Source organism: Antechinus flavipes, chromosome 3, assembly GCF_016432865.1.
Source record: "Antechinus flavipes isolate AdamAnt ecotype Samford, QLD, Australia chromosome 3, AdamAnt_v2, whole genome shotgun sequence".
Classification (NCBI taxonomy): Eukaryota; Metazoa; Chordata; class Mammalia; order Dasyuromorphia; family Dasyuridae; genus Antechinus; species Antechinus flavipes.
Window position 1 is genome coordinate 80,401,444 of NC_067400.1, and position 20,188 is coordinate 80,421,631.

Below are 20,188 nucleotides of genomic sequence, written 5' to 3' on the forward strand. Positions count from 1 at the left end.
AAATGGCATCAATGTGGCCTGCCCAATTTAAAGTAAAGGAACAGACTGAGAAAATGGCTAATGCAACATTATAGAAATACTGGTTATTAGTATCAATGAAGTAGTTTTTTTATCCTTCACCCAAAAGACTGAAATTGCCCCATTTTTGCCTCTTTACACATTAGTGAATAAATATACAGACTCTCTTTATGATTTTTCTCATGTTGTAAATTACAAAGGCCAACCCTCACTCTCCAGTATCAAGAAACATATAGTCCAAGCAACATTCAAAATTCAGATGCATGCATGAATTTAGAGATTTAAAAATTTCTATCCCAACACAAAAATATTAACAATAAAATGGATCGACTTTCAACTCAAAATATTCCTTATGAAAAAGAGAAGTGTTAATTTTCTTATCAAACATGTGGGAGAGAAGTGCTCTCTAAATCATGAGCCTCCCTAAAACTGTAGTTTACATTAATGAAGAGAAATGGGTGTCCTTAACTTTTGTATCTCATTCTTAACATACTTGCCCCAGAAGATAGGGAAAAAATCATCTGTTACACATTCAGTTTCTTTAACATCACTTAACACACTGTAAATAAAATACTACTAAAATCTATCCAAGATGAGCCTTTTTTAGAAGGCGAAAATACTTAAAGTGACTTTCAGTCATGCTTCTTAAAATAGGAGCTCTCAAACAGTAGAAACAGGAGGTCTGATACTTTATTGAATATGAATACCAATCCATTAGAGACTAAGAAGCCCCTACTTGACTCATAAAGCAGAGCACCAGAATTTCTGATAAAGCAAAATGTTATTTTCCAAATGAATGTGTTAAATCAGTTGTCTGTATGCCAATTAGCTTTACATATACACAAAGAGCCTTCTTTTTGTCATGTCAATAACTACCCTTCTGAAGTCCTCTCCCATACACACACACATACATACACACACACACACACACACACACACACACAAAGAGTAGCTAACAATGTAACCTATCAGCACTCCTAGAAAACAGATTGTTATTTTCAAATATGAAATGTCAGAGCTTTTTTTAATTTTAAAAACTACTTTATTGAAATAAAGTATGCATAACTTCATTTGTGAAATGTTTCTTAGAAATAATTTCATATTTTGAATTTTATTTGCTGTGTGCCACTTCTTCTCTTGGCCTTGGGATATTCCATAAAAAGGACAGCTATTCAAATTTCAAATCATGTACCCTTATACAGTATCAATCTTTTTATATCAGTCTCTTGAATATAGGAGCTATTTCACTTTTATCTTTGTATCTCCAACAAATGGCCCTTAATCAATGCATTTTGATTAATATGCACCATGCTTTAAAGTTTTTGCATACTTTCCTAACACTATAAATCCTATGAAATAAGCAGAATAAATGTTTTCTTATTTTACAGATTGGGATAAAGGATTAGCAAGTATAAATGACTTTTCCACAACTAAGATGGTCATTAAAAAGCATAACTGAAATTCAAATTCCAAAATCCAGAAAACACTATTTTTGGATTTTTTTTTAACAGAGGCAATGGTAGAGACAAAATCTTAAGCCACCAATCTGATCATATCTAAATTACGGGGTAGGTCTGAGGACATTGGTTGTTCGTTACGAGTTTTAAACTCGGGCAAAAGAAGAGACAAATAACATAGTTGAACCTGGAAAATCCATCATAAGAATGAGTCCTTATTAAAGTATAATAAACCAGGGAAATATCTTAAAGTGAGAATTGCCATTATAACTGATATTTATTTACAACAAGGGATCCATGTGGCTGTATGAGAGAGCATAAAAATAAACTTGGCCATCTATAATGCTGTACTTCTAGGGAACTAGAAAAATCTAATTGTGATGGAAAGAAGGAGGAATTGTCCAAGATCACAAACTGAGAGTAATTAAATGAATATAAAGTGAATTCAAATTAAACATAATCCTTTCCTTCAAGTCACTGAAATCTGAATAAAGTTAGCACAGAGAATCTGAAACAACTCAGGCAGAGAAGACAATGGGGCACATTAGCAATGCCCTAAATCTTTGATGGGAAAGGGTGGGTGAACACAAGAACAGCACCCCATTCAAAATTGAGTTTCAGTCAGACTCCAAAGGGGAGGTTAAAAACAAATCTTCACTCAATTTCATTAATAATTACCAAACTGGAGATGATCTTGTGAGCTCTTAGCGTCAATGGTATGGGGCAGACAAATTTAAATTTTCCCTACTACCAAAAAAAAGTCTCCAAGCAAATAGTTCAAGTGAATAAAATTCACTTTTAAAGTCATTTGTGATAATCCAGATTTTCACAGATATTTGAAGCTGGATTGTTTAAATGCCATTTTAAGATTCTCTTAAATATATTAAAGATTTAACACCATTATCAAATTAATGTTTTAACCTCAAATAAAAAAAATCATATGGATTAAATTATTAATCTACACTGTAATGAAGAGATCAATACGATTTCATAATTTTATTTCTTATCCATACATATAGCAATGAAACAACTAGGTGTCTCAGTGGAAAAAGGACTAGGTTTGGAGACAAGAAGATCTGAGTTCCAATCAAAACTCATAAATTGTATGATCCTGAGCAAGAGACACTTACCCTCTGTTTACCTTAATGCCCTGGAGAAGGAAATGACAAATCACTTTCAGGATGTCTTTCAAGAAAACCTATATAGATCACAAAGAGTTGGACATGATTGAACAAGTATAGCAATTCATATGGATAAAAAATGGAGCTAGGATATGAACCATCAGTATATGGAACTTTTTCATGAATGAAGCTTCAGCTACCAAGGCAAATCAGGACTTACGCTACAACTTAAAGCATCAGAGAATTGTCCAGAGCACTGAGAAGTTAAATGACTTGCATACAATCTGTACTTGTCAGAGATAAGACTTAAACACTGGTTACCCAGTGTTCCCAGGAATAGACGCATAGATGTTTAAATGTAACTGCAGATTACTAAATACATAAGGATTATTAGCAGTCAATTAAAAGTGAAGAGTTCCTGTGAAAATACTAAACAAGGCTAATGATTGCAATTGTGAGGAACCAAAAAATTCCACCAAATGAATTGTCTTTTCTTATTGGAAAAAATGGGGGCATCCCATCAGAGAGTGAATAGCTTATAAAGAGAAACATCTATTCATTAATGGATAAGAAAATAATTTTAAAAGCCTTTCAAAATTGTCTGGCATTCTTTTCATTTGCAAACATGAATACCTGGATTATGAGGAAAAGGGATTTAGCTATTACCTAAAGTATTATGTGTTTTGCAAAGATTTTGTACAAAGTTGTTTACACTAAACAAAAAAAAAAAATGAAAATGTTAAAAATAAATATATAAATGGAAAGATGGGATTAGGGGTTACCCATGAAAATAATTAGCCACTACAACAAAACCTCACCTAATCAGTTTCCCCACATTCTAAAATCCTCTAAACTATTATTGTTCTTTTTAATTTTCATATCGAGGACAAAGAGCCCAAAAACATTGTGTTCCCAAGAAGTAGAGGTCAATCAATAGTTAGGACAGAATTTTACTTGGGCTCAGTAAAATGCATATATTAGATACAAATGCACTGTTTCCCACACCTGAATTTTTCAGATGTACAAAACTTAACTCTTTAAGTACTATTTTGGGGATGGAAATCTTTACAAAATACATTACATAATTCCCTGGTTTCTTAAATGGATATATTCTGAGTCAAATTTTAACCTTTCATTGCAGCCCCACAATCGTTATTATACCACCTTAAGGCGCCCTATTGACCAGGACAGTGGATAGACTATCTTAAGGCACCATATGGGCAGGAAGGTATGACAGTAAACAGAGCAGATACTAGCTGTATAAGCCTGGACAAACTGCTTAATCCTGTTTGCCTCAGTTTCTTCAAATGTGAAATGAGCTAGAGAAGGGAATGGCAAACCACTCCAGTATCTTTGCCAAAAAAAAAACCCAAATGGCATCACAAAAAGTTGTATGCAACTGACTGGATAACAACAAAAGGGGAACCACATTACCATCAGGCAGGCCGTTTGGGATTCTTAACATGTTTTGTAACATTGATCCTTCTTCCCTCCTCCCCCCTCCCTTACACCAGTCTGATAAAGGTCATAGACATCTCTTTTAAATGCATAAAACAAAAGACATAAATTACAAAGGAAATCAAGTATATTGAGATAGTTATCAAAATATTGTTCTTAAATTCAGATTCCAGGTTAAGCATCTCTATTTTAACTAAGGAAATAGAAAAAAAATACAAATGAAACTACTAGTGCACTTAAAAATCAAGCAAACAAAACATACACTAAACAGAAAAGATACTTCACAGACTTTTCAACCACAGAAATAAAGATAACATTCATTATGACTAGGACCCATCCAAATACAAAAATGAGCAATAAATGTTATTGAATTATTCTTTTTTGGGTTGCTCTATGGTTTCATTAGTATGTGATACTTTCTCCACTGCTTCAGGTCTCAATCCCTTCCTGTTATCTCAACCCTATGTGATTCAGGTTCCTATTTTCCTATAAATTCTCCCAAAAAGAATACATTCAATGCACTGAAGTCTTCTCTTTTATTTCTTTGGTAGCCGACTCTTAATGTAGCAGTTGGGCTATCTATTTTTCCTCTCAAGCTCTCCATCTGACCACAGCTCTTCTTTTAATCCTACATATTAATCTTTTGTAAGTTCCCAATATTCATCTAGTTCTCATTTTACAGATAAGGAAACTGAGGACTAGGTGGTAAAATGATTTGCCCAAGCCCATACAGTCATGTAATGCTGTTCCACAAACAAAACATAACATGTTCCTGAACATCTTTTGTTTAAAATCTCTGAATGTGTTCTGCTGTTTCCCAAATACAATTGGGTCCAATCTCTTTTCGTTTCAGGCCCTATTTGATGCCCCCAGCTATACCACATGTCCAAGATGTTGATAGACTGAAATGGTGGCCTGTCATTTCAGGTGAATATCATAATCAAGGAACTATGCTTTTTGAAAATCTTTTTTTGTTGTTGTTTTTACATTGTGGGTGGCCAGATGTATCTATTTCATATTGCTGTAGATTTCTCTAATGAGACTTTTAAGTATTCTGGGGTTCCATGAAGTTATTTTGAAATGCAAATAGAAACCTTTGGGAGAAGCTTACCATCAACAGAAAGTCCTTTTCTGATATGGACCTTACACAGTACATTTTTCAACACTTCTCTAATGGCTGAGCTCTATACTTAACCTCGTTAATGGAGTCAAATGATTTTAATGTAAGAATGTGCTCCAAGAAGCCTCTTCAAGTCTTCATTTTATCTAACCTAGTCAATTAATTAATTAAATAAATTGAAATCAAGTAATTAAACATTTATTTAACTATCTAATATGCACAGCATTCTCTGAGTCAGGGAAAATAAAAAGGGAGGAAAACAGATACCCTGTCCTCAGGGAACTTATATATTCTACTATGGTAAATAGATAAGCAATTACAAAATAGTCCAAAGTATTTCTAACTTAGAGGGATCAAGAAAGGCTTCTCTCATGTAAACAGCATCACCTGAGATATACTTAAAAATCATTTGGGAGTCCATAAGACAGAAAGGAGGAGGTTATTAGTTTCTGAGAATTGGGAAATGGGAAAGGCTTGTGCAGGTAGAAGTTGGACTGTTGTGTACAGCAAATAGCTAGCAAACCAATTTGATTGGAATGGATGAGAGTCTAATATTTATAAAATGCCTATTGTATGCATAACACTATACAAAAGATTATGGAGACAAAAAAGAATACTTACTCTTTGTCATCAAGAAACTGACAATCTACCAGGGAGAAAATATGTGAATATTTATGAAGAAAAAGTTTTGAACAAATAATCTTTTTAAAAAATACATTGTTTGCATAGATGTGCAAACTGCTAACTACAAATCAGTCATCCATTAATCATATTAGACTTAAAAAAGATTTCTGTTAAAAATGAGAGTTTTACATACATAGAATGTGTTAGTATTACACATATATTTATACATTAACACATATGTATATTTATATAAATGCATAACTATATTAAGTAGACTACCTTTATATAATTTTACAATGCATATACACTGGATTACATAGCTGGAAATTTGTTTTTGTATTTGTATGTAAACATATATGTAAGTACATACAGAAATAGATATAAAGACATACAAATATATATGTGCACATATGTATATGTCTGTATGCTTCAATGTGATAAATCATGGAATGAGAGCAATAATTCTTTTTAGATCTTGAAAATATATTAAAGTGGTAAACTAATCCAACTTACTCACTTTACAGATGAGAAAATTGAGGCTCTGAAAGACTAAATTACTTAATCCAACATCACACAGCTCAGTACAGGCAGAGACAGACCTATATCCCAGGCTCTCTAATGGCTAATCAATTACTCTTTCCATTATATATACACACTGATATTCCATAATTCCAGTGGCTTTCTTTATGCCACTTTAATGTCATCAACAGTTTGAATTAGTGAATTTTATAGTGGAAATAAAGAGATTCAAATGTGTATGTGTGTATATTTACATACACACATACACATACAGAGGGGTGAGGGAGAAGAGAGAGAGTGAGAGAAAAGGAGAAGGAGAGAGAGAGAGGAAGAAGAAGGAAAGATGAGAAATGAGAGAAACTATCAATAGCACTATATTAGCTACACAGAGCTGGGAGTAGAAATGCCCTCACAAACTCACATATAAATGGGGAAGCCGAGGCCCAGAGAGGTTAAATAATTTGGCCAAGGTCATGTGTAGTAAGACAAATAAGACAATAAACAAAGGCATTGGAAGAATGATTTGAATACAGGGTCTCCTGGCTTTAGAGTGAATGTTCTTTCCACCATACTTCTCATTGCATGTTCCTAATTGATCTCCCTATCTCTGAACTCATTTCTAATCCATTTTTAATACACTTAACAGAGTAGGATCATAACAGGGAACCCTACTAAAGACTTAATTAGCTGAACCCTTAGAAGATAAGTGATTTGCTCAATCACATAGTTAGTAAGGAATACAACCAAGATGGAAATCTAGGTCCTGATTCCAAATTCAGGACTCACTCTCAGCACTAACACAAGAATTTTCCTTCCTAAAATATGATTTTCTTCATGTTATTTTTTACTGAAACTTTACTGCCTGTGGAAGAAAATTCAAATTTCTTTGCCTAACATTCAAGATCCTTTCCACACTCTGATTTCTACCTTATCTTCTACTATCCCTCCATATGAATCATTTGCTCTAATCCAACTAGTAGATTGACCAAGAAATGAAATTTTAAGTTAACATATTAGATCACATCCCAAACTCCATTCTTCCCAATAATCTTGTTTCCAAAAGAGAACCTCGGAAACATTCCACTGGAGACATTTCATGTGACAATCCACCTTGATTTTAACCTTAAAGATTAAGTATAGTCCAGACTGTCTTTAAATCATATGTGCTGTAATCATTCATAGATTTACCTAAATGAAGCCATTTTGAATCAACTTATATATCTTCTGATTTTTTTACACAGATTATTAGAGGCAACAAATTTGTGAAGCAAGTTTGGCATCTTTAACTTATATGGCTTATATGTCTTTAACTTCTTTGTCTTTCCAATATTCCAGATGTTGATGAGCAAATAGTGTTCACTTTTTCAATTTTACCCATAATTTTTGGATTTCACTCCCACCATTTCTCAAACTTTGGCTTCTTAGAATAAAAAGCCCCAACCACAGAGAAGAGGAAAAGCTGTAGATACAAATATGTTCTGAAGCAAAGAGAAAAGTTGATGAAACTTATGCCAAACAGTCTCTATTTCTTATCTGTTGAGAGCTGAGATTAAAGGATTGAACAAATTGGGAAAGACTTGGAACAGTCACTGTGAGAAGTACAAAAGGAAATCAACAAGCTTCTCCCACACATCTTTACTGCAAAAGCCTAAAAGTCATGGTAAGCCAGAAAAATACTAAACACTGACAACACTGCAGTTGAAATAAAAAGATCATTTTTTTCAATGAGATGTCACCCATGAATAACCTAGAACAAAAAAAAAAAAAGTATAAAGTTTAAAATGTAAACCAAACTGAATTTACACAATATGAAATCAACCTTGAACTGGAATTAACTCTAAACCAGTCATGATCATTTTGTTTCATTTTTTGTTAAGATCTATGGAGGGCTGTTTCAGATCAAATATCTTTGTCAAGCTATATTCTTCAGAATCCATAGGTCTCTATAAATACAAAGGCTAGGATTGTTTATCCATTTGTCTGCTTCTGTCTTTCCCACAAAAAGGAAGTAATGCAAAACCCAATATTAAAAGTTCTCAATACAAATTCATGTTAAGACAAAGAAAAATGTATCTTCACAGAATGACTAATAAGTCAGGCTTTCAATTTTTCCAAACATTTATAAAGTTACAAGAATTTCTAAGCCAACTTACTCCTGGGCCAAGTTTTGACCTTTATTAAGTCTCAAGATGAAACTCTCATTTCTCCTGCTTAAGAAAGATAATTAGTATTCTATACTCAAAATTGCCAAATTGATATACAATCTATATTGTACCCTTAGTCCTATAAGCTTAAAGTCAGATGCTTAAAAACAGCAAATTTTAATGGAACTACAAATTTTGGTTTTTTTAATGAATACAGTACCTCTCAAAAATAAAATGTGTTCTTAGTAAAAAGAACTTTTATTTATACTAAGCATTTCTTTGGAATGCTTTGGAAAGCACTTTCCTCATCACAACCTTGTGAAATAGATAAAGAGAAGTATAAATATGCATATTTTATAGATAAGGAAATTAAGGATCAAAGAATTAAAATGACTTACCCAAATCCTTTGTTTTATACAGCATTAATAAGGAAAGTGAATGGGAAAAGTTGCTTGAATCATGCAATAAAGTTCATATATCTCATGTTTCTTCAAGACATCCACCCTAGAAAAAACTATTACAAAGTTTTGCTTTTGAAAAGCCAAATTGCTTAATACTAAATCTCAAATAGCCAATAACTTAGTCAAGCTCACAAATCTTAAAGTTAGTGCTAAAGAGTAAATGTATTCTAAGTATCAACTACTGAAAAATCCTCTGATTGTGAAGCATCAATATTAAAAAAGAATTAGATAGAAGATGACATTATTCTAATAATCACATTAGAGTGAGAAAATACATAATAAAAAGGTACATCCTACTTTCAGGAAACTAAAGAATAATCATGCTTATAAAATATAAATTAGGTGTGATTATGTATCATCTATTTAGCAGAAATGATTCACAAGAAGTTTCCTTTTCAATTCTCTAAAGTCAGACTTTTAAAATATGGTTTGAAGCTCTTCTTAAAGCTTTTAAAGACATTCATTGCAAAAAAAAAAAAAATCTTGGACAAGACCTTTAAAAAAATCCTTTAAGACAATTATTACAAAAAATGACGATACATCTCTAATTTAAATTTCTAACATTCAGAACAACAAAAATCTGAAAATGGTCATTTCTATTATAATGGAAAACAACACTCAACTCTGTTTCTTCTTTTTGTATTACAATATATTGTATCTTCTTAGCTTCCTTGGCTTTTTCACAATTCATGTCCCATTTTCTGCAAGAAGGCTTTCACAAGCATACAGCATGAGCTTAATAGATGTTTGTTTATTTCACTCAGAAAGAACTTTAAAGATTTAATCCACAGCTTATCCTGCAATTCATGACTTATTTTCTCAACTTTTTGATAACTGTATTTAAGTATAATTGATTTACTTTATGATCCTGAATATTTAACTTTATGCATTTAAAAACATTATTCTGATAAGGAAAGGTTTCACTACACTACCATAGTAAGACTCCCTGATCTAGTCTAATGGTGAGTCTAATCACACCCAAAACACCAAAGTTACAGAATCTTCTGATTTCTAGTCTGGAACTCTTCCCACCTCACTAACCTGCCTCTCTATATTAAGATCTTTTCATTTTCTTAAAGAAGTCAATATACCTATATTTTTGTCCATTAGTGTTTATCTCACAAAATAAGTAATAAAGATCAAAGAAAATCAGTATGTCTCTTTTTTGGTTAATATGCTATTTAAAACTTTAAATTATGTGAGTACTAATCCAAATTAGCTTCATTCTAGAAGAATGAATAGCAACAGCAATATGGAAACAAATTTTAACTTTAGCAATTGCTAAATATGGAAATATAAGGGAAAAATTACAGTGTTTTATCATGCTTTTATTAGCTCATAATAGATGACTTTTTTTTTTGAAAGGCTTTTGGTCATGGTAACTTAACTTGTAAAGATTAAGGTTAGAATTACAATTGAAAGCTTTAAATTTAAGTCCAAGCATCAAGGCCAAGTCCAATTTCATGACAGACACTATACAAAGTCAAAAATCTGTCATGCAGGTATGAAAACAGATATACAGATACTTATGTACTGTTATTTTCTCTCCATTATATGTGACTTCTAGGCAAAATCAATGTATGACTTTATTGTAAAATGAGAAAAAAGAACCAATTCTTGATTTTTCAAACTAATAGAAAAGAGTACTAGCAAAGAAAGTCCAAAAAGAACAAATTCAACAATAACTAAGATATAGTTTAAAAATTCTTTTTGAACTTTCATTTTTAACATGGTCTTGTCAGAAATCTAAGAAATTTGCGATAATTCAAAGCCACATTGTAAAGATCTGTCAAACTTCATATCCTGCTCCATTCCTTAACTATTCTCTCTTCCATGCTAGGATGAATCTCAGAATTTGGTAGACTAAGACAAAGAACCTACCTATGGCAGACCCAGGCTCCCTCAACAAACATTCTGACCCAACATTAGGTTATTCAGTCTTAGATGATTTTCTCTTCCTGGTAGTTCCCAGAGGTTAGAGTAAACAAAGATCCCTTTATGTCAACAAAGTCTTTAATGAATCAGGGCAAAACACAAAGTCAACAAGAATGTGAAAGTAAGAACTACATTAAATAATGAAAAACTCTCCCCCAACTAAATTCCTTTAAAAATAGTTATGGGAGTCACAATCACAGATCCCACCATGAATCAATGACTGCCTAACTAAAACAGGGGACACAAAGTGCCAATGAGACTAAGGTTTTCCCAGTGAGGTCTGCTAATTTTTTTTTTTAATATTGAATATTCTTGGCATCCCAACCCTAGTCAGTCAGTTTCCTGGTCAGAAAAAAGGCCAGAAGAAGGGCCAGGCTACAGTTTGTGAATGGATCAGCAAAAATCACACATTACTACTAATAAGCCAAACTAACTCACATGCCCTACTGAGTGATGCTGAGTCATTAATGTTTTATCTTCAGTTACTGACTGTATATTATTTTTCTAGGAAATTTAAAAAAGCTCAAGAATATCCAATCATATCTAATCAACCTAAAAAACTGAGTATTCACTATGCATAAAACACTATGAGTGATTCACAAAAATATAATGAAGGTGGAGAGAAAATGGTACAAACATGAAAAATTAAACAGAAGAATCAATTACCCTTCCAAGCACTTCTCAGACATTATCTTTAAATAAATAGGCGTCTCATTTGTTACATCAATAACTTTTCTAAGATATTGATCTTACTATGAATCCAGAGTTCTATTTTTAATCCCATTCTCACTTAGAAAGTTACTATCAACTAGTAAAGCAGATGGATTATTAAATAGATTAAACAGATCCTATAACAAAGGTTTGACAAGTTTCTGAGAAGTGTTAAAAAATGTTTATTTATATACTTGAAGGCAATCTGGTAACTGACCTTTTTTATATCACTGTGCCCACTAGCTTATAAAAATTATTTTTATGTTACTCTCTAATTCACCTAAAACATTATACTTTCCTCAACAGATTTTTCTTTCCTTTTCTGTGAGCTTTTACTCTTCCCAGACCTATCCACCTAACCTAGACATATTTAGTTCATTTTACTGGTCTATAATGCTTCCTACACCTTCCTTTCATTCCTACAATCATTTCACCTGTCTTGCATTGCTTCTAAGCCTGGAGTCAAGAAGACCTGAATTCAAATGTGACCTCTGACATTTACTAGCTCTGTGTGACCCCAAGCAAGTCACTTAACCTCTGCCTCAGTTCCTCAATTATAAAATGAAAATAATAATAGCACCTATCTTACAGATTACTGTGAGGATCAGATGAGATATTTCTAACAAGTGTTTAGCAAAGTATCTACTCCATAACTGATGTTATGTAAATGTTTATTTCCTTGCCTGTTCCTCTATCTACAAAATGGAACATATATTTAATAATGCTACTCCAATCAAGATAGTTATATCCTTAACCATTAAAGTACTGTGCTAACTACTTCAAATGGTTTCATATACCATCCACATGGTACCATCTGAGCAATAGAATAAACTCATAAATCAACAGACTATCTATGTAATCTATACATTTCTCTTCCCAGGCTTTCCTTTCTCTTTTTACTTTAATGCCTTTATGGTACCCTTTGTTAAAATGATAGCACAATCTTAATTCACCAATCAACTAATTTGGAAACAAAGATTTGTATGAATAAATTTTACCCCTAAAGTTTAGTACCCATAATTAAAGGTTCTTCTACCTTTGAAGTCTTGAACAGGATCTCTCCATCAATCTATGTTCCCACCTACTTCTGGTCTTATCTCTTGCTGACTGAGACTATTCCCTACATTCCTCAAATACCAGTTTTCTTTGTTTCTCCTCAGCAGGTGGTTGATGCCTCTCTCATACTGCCTACAAAATCTTGAAGTTTCTTTATGCCTCATTTAGCTTCCAGACTATTTAGAAATCTCAGTTCCTATCCTAAATCTTTAAACTTGACTGTCTATTAAATTAAGCCCCTGAACTACAAAGATTTACTATGCTTATTCTCCCCATAAATGTCTTTTTACAGCACTATTTATCCATGGCCTACAAGATCGTACACATAATTTTATTCTGCTTTCATGTGGAAAGTTCAAATCAAATTACAAAAAAAGCCTGAGGTATTACTCAGAAATAAGACTGCTTTTTATATGGTCCATATAACCCACATAATAAAATAGGAGCCCAAATAATTGTGTCCATCCTTCATGTAGTTAGCAAATTGCTACATTTTAAGGCAATGCAATTATTTGGCACTCTTCTACTGAGGAAAAAATGGCACCGATATTTAATATTTAATTATCTTTTAATCAATAATTTTTAAAAATTAGGATGGCCTACCAATGATTTGCATTTTAATTTTATTTAAGAATTCATTTCAAACATGCACTTTTCCCCCCATAAATAAACCAAAGTTCCTATGGATGAAATTAATATGCATCCACAATCTGAAAGAGTTCAGAATATAGACAGGCTATTACTTTTCAAGAGAAATAAATATGCAACTTTAGAAATCCTGTGAAAAAAAGAGATATTTGAAAATTTTCACTTTTTTAGAGTAAATTAACAAAACTATTTCCCTCCAACTTGCTTTACAAATGTCCTTTTGTTTCTCACACATAACTAATGGGAAAAAATTCTTTATAGGTACTCTGGAATTTTTAATCTCAGAAATGCCAATTGGTGTAGAGAATTTATTAACATTTTTTTAATGGTTCAGGAACTTTTGTGAAAGGAGTAGATTTTTGATTTGGGGTTTGTGGAGGAGGGAGAAGAGAAGTGGAAAACATAGTTACTATTTTTTTAATTGGGATTTTAAAATGTGAAAAAAAAACCCAACATTTTACAAGCAGCAGGTGACCTTTAAATGTCACAAACTTACTGATATGTAAATATAAACACAGAGAAAATGTAATGTCAGGTAATCATAATAAACTGATCGATGCAATTATAATGTGTTCTGTGATATTATAAATTACAGTGAGTCCATAATGCCAATGATGCAAGTACCTTTTAAAACCAAATTGCAAATCACAAAATATCATCTAATAGAAAAATCAACAAAAAACAAGCATTGGTGTTTTTTTGTGAATCACATGCTCCACTGTTATAGCATATTCTGTCCTGGACAGCACCATACCTGAGCTGTACAAGACATGTACATACAGACAAGCTGTACATACAAGACAAGCTGTACATACATGTACAAGACAAATAATTTATAATAGGAATGCAAAAAGGAAAAAAAAAACCTCACCAAATAGTCCTCTGATAAATTTGTTTGAAGCAAATTACTATTCTTAATTGTAGTCAACTTTCAAAAGTTGATAGCATATGAATTCAGATATCATTGGTTTGCAAGTTTAAAAAAATCTCAATTCTAACTGTGTGGTAGAAGTAGAAATTTGAATAATGGTGAAAACAGTGTAGAAAGTATACTTTATAAAGACTAATACGTCAGGATAAGAGAGGCAATGGAATCTATACATTTCTCTTCCCAGGCTTTCCTTTCTCTTTTTACTTTAATGCCTTTATGGTACCCTTTGTTAAAATGATAGCACAATCTTAATTCACCAATCAACTAATTTGGAAACAAAGATTTGTATGAATAAATTTTACCCCTAAAGTTTAGTACCCATAATTAAAGGTTCTTCTACCTTTGAAGTCTTGAACAGGATCTCTCCATCAATCTATGTTCCCACCTACTTCTGGTCTTATCTCTTGCTGACTGAGACTATTCCCTACATTCCTCAAATACCAGTTTTCTTTGTTTCTCCTCAGCAGGTGGTTGATGCCTCTCTCATACTGCCTACAAAATCTTGAAGTTTCTTTATGCCTCATTTAGCTTCCAGACTATTTAGAAATCTCAGTTCCTATCCTAAATCTTTAAACTTGACTGTCTATTAAATTAAGCCCCTGAACTACAAAGATTTACTATGCTTATTCTCCCCATAAATGTCTTTTTACAGCACTATTTATCCATGGCCTACAAGATCGTACACATAATTTTATTCTGCTTTCATGTGGAAAGTTCAAATCAAATTACAAAAAAAGCCTGAGGTATTACTCAGAAATAAGACTGCTTTTTATATGGTCCATATAACCCACATAATAAAATAGGAGCCCAAATAATTGTGTCCATCCTTCATGTAGTTAGCAAATTGCTACATTTTAAGGCAATGCAATTATTTGGCACTCTTCTACTGAGGAAAAAATGGCACCGATATTTAATATTTAATTATCTTTTAATCAATAATTTTTAAAAATTAGGATGGCCTACCAATGATTTGCATTTTAATTTTATTTAAGAATTCATTTCAAACATGCACTTTTCCCCCCATAAATAAACCAAAGTTCCTATGGATGAAATTAATATGCATCCACAATCTGAAAGAGTTCAGAATATAGACAGGCTATTACTTTTCAAGAGAAATAAATATGCAACTTTAGAAATCCTGTGAAAAAAAGAGATATTTGAAAATTTTCACTTTTTTAGAGTAAATTAACAAAACTATTTCCCTCCAATTTGCTTTACAAATGTCCTTTTGTTTCTCATACATAACTAATGGGAAAAAATTCTTTATAGGTACTCTGGAATTTTTAATCTCAGAAATGCCAATTGGTGTAGAGAATTTATTAACTTTTTTTAATGGTTCAGGAACTTTTGTGAAAGGAGTAGATTTTTGATTTGGGGTTTGTGGAGGAGGGAGAAGAGAAGTGGAAAACATAGTTACTATTTTTTTAATTGGGATTTTAAAATGTGAAAAAAAAACCAACATTTTACAAGCAGCAGGTGACCTTTAAATGTCACAAACTTACTGATATGTAAATATAAACACAGAAAATGTAATGTCAGGTAATCATAATAAACTGATCGATGCAATTATAATGTGTTCTGTGATATTATAAATTACAGTGAGTCCATAATGCCAATGATGCAAGTGCCTTTTAAAACCAAATTGCAAATCACAAAATATCATCTAATAGAAAAATCAACAAAAAACAAGCATTGGTGTTTTTTTGTGAATCACATGCTCCACTGTTATAGCATATTCTGTCCTGGACAGCACCATACCTGAGCTGTACAAGACATGTACATACAGACAAGCTGTACATACAAGACAAGCTGTACATACATGTACAAGACAAATAATTTATAATAGGAATGCAAAAAGGAAAAAAAAAACTCACCAAATAGTCCTCTGATAAATTTGTTTGAAGCAAATTACTATTCTTAATTGTAGTCAACTTTCAAAAGTTGATAGCATATGAATTCAGATATCATTGGTTTGCAAGTTTAAAAAAATCTCAATTCTAACTGTGTGGTAGAAGTAGAAATTTGAATAATGGTGAAAACAGTGTAGAAAGTATACTTTATAAAGACTAATACGTCAGGATAAGAGAGGCAATGGAATATGATAAAAATAAGAATGAAACATTTTAAAAAACATGGTTGTTCTCAACCTAACTCAGCTACTAACTAATTTGCTATAGGACCCTAAACACTAACGGGTATTTTAGCGTCTCTCACTTTCAGTTTCTTCATCTGTGGAATGGGAATAATAATAAGGCATGCCCTTCCCAGCAAAGTTTTTAGGCGTATCCAAAAAAAAAAATCAATAAATTAAATAAGTTTGAAAAGGGCAAAGGTTACATTTTATCCATTATAATCAGTAAAGATTTAAGTGATGGTCAATTACATTAGACATTCATATCATTCTCTACCCCTAAGATGCCTTTGTGACATAATTCAAATGCCATCACTCTATGAAGCTTTCTTTGAAAGCCTAATTCTTAACTGGATTTTCAACCATTTTAGGGTCATAGATTCTTGTTTAGCAGTTAGAAGCCTATGAATTTCTTCTCAGGATGATGTTTTTAAAGGCACAAAATGAAAGATTACAAAGGAAACTAATTACATTGAAATGCAGTTATCAAAATGCTTTTTTAGCAGTTATTTTCACTTAATTGTTGTTTGCTTGCTTTTTTCTTGTGTTTTTTCCCCTTTTGATTTGATTTTTCTTGTGTAGCATGACAAATATGGAAATATGTTTAGAAGAATTGAACATGTTTAACCTATATCAGATTGATTGTTGTCTTGGAGAGGAGGGAGAGAGGGAGGGAAGAAGAAAAATTTGGAATATAAAGAAAGTTTTGCAATTTTCCTTGTACATATTTGGAAAAATAAAATACTATAGGAAAAAATACTTTTTAAAGAAGCTCCCATGCCCCAAGTGAACCCCAACACAGCTATTTGTTTATGTTTCATGTCCCCAAATGGAATATAAGCTCCATGACAGGATACTGTATTTTAATTAATCCATCTAACCTAATGGCTAGCAGAGTGCTTCACACATGATGGGGTGGGGGAAACAAATTATAAGTGGTATTAGACATTACAAATGTCTAATATTCATGAGAACTAGAAGTATTCTTCAAAGTATGACTTTCTTCTGAACAGTATGAAATGTATCTTCTGAAGTCTAATATATTTATAAAAGTAGTACTTTGTATATAAGTATATATACTTTTACAAGTATATATACTTAAAGGAGCTTACTTTTAATGTACAGAAAGTGAAGGTGTATATGGATATATCTTCGGGATATGTCATAAACTTTATTTCTGTTCTTTAAAATATAAAAAAGTCCTCTCATTTCTATTCCAGATAGGCATGGATACATTCAAAGAAATAAGAAACCTTATCTTCCAAGGACTGAGTCGTCCAATATTCTAGTTCTAGAATCTCTATGAAGGTGAACTCATACAAAAATTTACCCATCACAACTTTGGTCCCCTTTACTCTGTTCTCATTGTCATCACTCTCACAGAGGTTCTCATCAATTTTCAGCTGCTCTTCTTATTTCTTCATTTTCCAATTCATCTTTCCCAAAAATGCCAAAAACAATCTTTCTAAAACACAAGTATGACCATTACCCCCTACTGAAAAATTGTCAGTGGATTCCCTATTTTCTATAGAATAAAATACACATTCATGAACCCAGAATATAAGGGCTTCCATAACCTGAGTCCAGTCTACCTTTTCACCGTCATTTCCACTATATTAGCTGAAGTGGATGTTTAGTTATTCTATGAAATAGACAACCACTGAATTTACAAAAACTTTCCTCCAGCCCTAAACTGCACATTTCATTTTCTTAATTTCCCACCCTTTAAAATCTTTTTCTTCCTTCAAAAAAATCTCAGCTCATCTGTTCTTTCCCTGGCCTCAACTGAGATTGTTCTAACTTTTCTCAAATTTTCCTTGAGCACTTTTCATCTCTCCAATGCTTACTTTCCTGGGTTATATTAATCTATATGCTGTTCATGTTGCATTTCCCCCTTGAGAGAACTTCTGGAAAGTGAGAATCATTTCTTTTTTAGTCAATTTTTTGTAGCTCCAATTCTAAGCACAGTGCCTAGCGCTTGGGATAATGTTTAATATATGTTGAACAGCACTGAATGTAAGGGCTTGTATTCTGCCTTATCAGATGTATGTAGTGGGAAATCTTTGATATAAAATACAAGAACGCAGGTTCAAATCCAGCATATATTGTGGGCAAGTGACTTAAATTTTCTGTGCCTCAGTTTACCCATCTGACTTTTTAAAAGGTAGAGGAAAGCAAAGGGAGAAGGAGTGAGGGAAAATTAACTCTAAAAGCTTTTGGAACACTAACTCCTAGGATCACAATCCCTTTGATGATTAACAAATATTTAAATAATTATTTAAAAGTACCCTGAGGAAAAAGAAATAAATACAGCCTGAAATATTAAGAGGTAGTTTACTGTTCAATCCTATTCTCCTCACTCTTCTGTTTGAAGACTTGTTTCAATCCTATTTGACTATGTAGATGCACAATAACATTCATAGTTTTCTTGGCAGATAGTGAAGTAGGCTGTCATTTCTTTCTCCAGAGGATGAGGCAAACAGAAGTTAAGTGACTTTGGGACAAGATTTGCACTCACATCTATCATGATTTGCAATTCCCCATGAGTTGCATCAATTTTAAGAGCTTTATTTTATGGCAAGTTTTATTTTTCAACTTACCTTTTTGGATTCCAAACACACTTTAACACATCTTAACACAGAATAGAAATAGAATACTAGTTCTAACTTGTCACTGATTTCTGGAACCATTTTTTTTTTTAAGTGAATGGGATAGTTTAAGTAAGGACTTCACTTCCTACCAGAGTTTCTCCAACTAACTGAAAACCAGCCTAATTAGAGGTTGAAACACTACTTGCAAAAACATCTATTACCTAGACCAAATAAACTCTTGATACCAGTAATTTCCTTGGGGAAGAAGAGAGAAAAGAAGCCTGAAAAAAGCATTATGGTCAAGCCCAGATCTTTTAATCTCACAAAACTCCTACACCACAAAAAGCAAGACTTCTCCATAGAAGTAAAATTAAATAAAGATCACATAATCTGAGTGCAGAGAGTATGGCCAATAACGTTGCTTTTGTGACCTATGCCCCCGAGAGGCCTGGGAGTTCCCAACATTGGAGTTAAGTTCCAGGGAGTTATCTGGCCTCCACCCAGGGCATTAGACAGGTGTCAGGTGTGTATGGGGGGGGGGGGGTTCCCCACGTAGAGAGGCAGTGTGGGGAGGTAGGAGTGGCATCTTTTCGGCACTCCCTCCCTTACTCCGGTTCCATGCACCCCCTGAAAAGTACCCCTCCCATCCAAAGCCTGCTTTTACCTTCTCCTTGGCTTTGAGGTAGCGCTGAAGAGCCTGCTGGGTGAGGTCTCGTACACGGAGCTGCCCCTCTTTGCAGGGAACCACAATCCCCATCCTCCCGAAACAGACGGTCACTTTCATCTCGCCAAGCGGTCACCACCAGTACAGGACACCCCAGCAACCAGAACAACAGTGGAAGGTGGGGAGGGGCGGGCGTGGGTGGAAGGGGAGCGTGGTTGCCCAGACTCCTGGGGCCCTGGTTAAGGTTGGAGGTCAAGGAGATAGGGAACGGGAGGGGGGCGGCGCTGGAACAGGTGTGTCTGCCCCGTCCCGGGAGGCACGCCCACCTGAGGGCGAGCGGTTCCCCCGCCTCCCTCGCGTCCTGTGGGGGGCTCGGACACGTGGGGCCGGGGAGCCCTGCGCCCCTGAGTAGGAGAGGGGGCTGAGTGTGAGCTGGAAGGGCTTGCGGCACGCGGGACAGCGACACGGAGGTGCTGCCCCTCAGCTCGCGCTGCGCTCCGCTCCCGTGCGCCCGGCTCCGCTCCCCTCCGGCCGGCGCTCAGGTGAAGCGCAGGCCGAGCTTCTCCGGGACGCCTCGCCGCCGCCGCCGCCGGCTCCTC

General features: G+C 33.8%; 1 protein-coding gene across 2 annotated transcripts in view; it reads right to left on the bottom strand.

Annotated features, from left to right (window-relative positions):
* The window catches only part of PARD3B (par-3 family cell polarity regulator beta), a 1,324,210-nt gene extending 1,304,477 nt beyond the window's left edge, over positions 1-19,733 (bottom strand). For both annotated transcript variants that reach the window (XM_051983714.1, XM_051983713.1), the window contains exon 1: positions 19,590-19,733. In XM_051983714.1, the coding sequence (XP_051839674.1) occupies positions 19,590-19,709 (120 nt within the window). In that variant the 5' untranslated portion in view covers positions 19,710-19,733. The remainder of the gene's footprint in view (positions 1-19,589) is intronic.
* Positions 19,734-20,188: the final 455 nt, after the last annotated feature.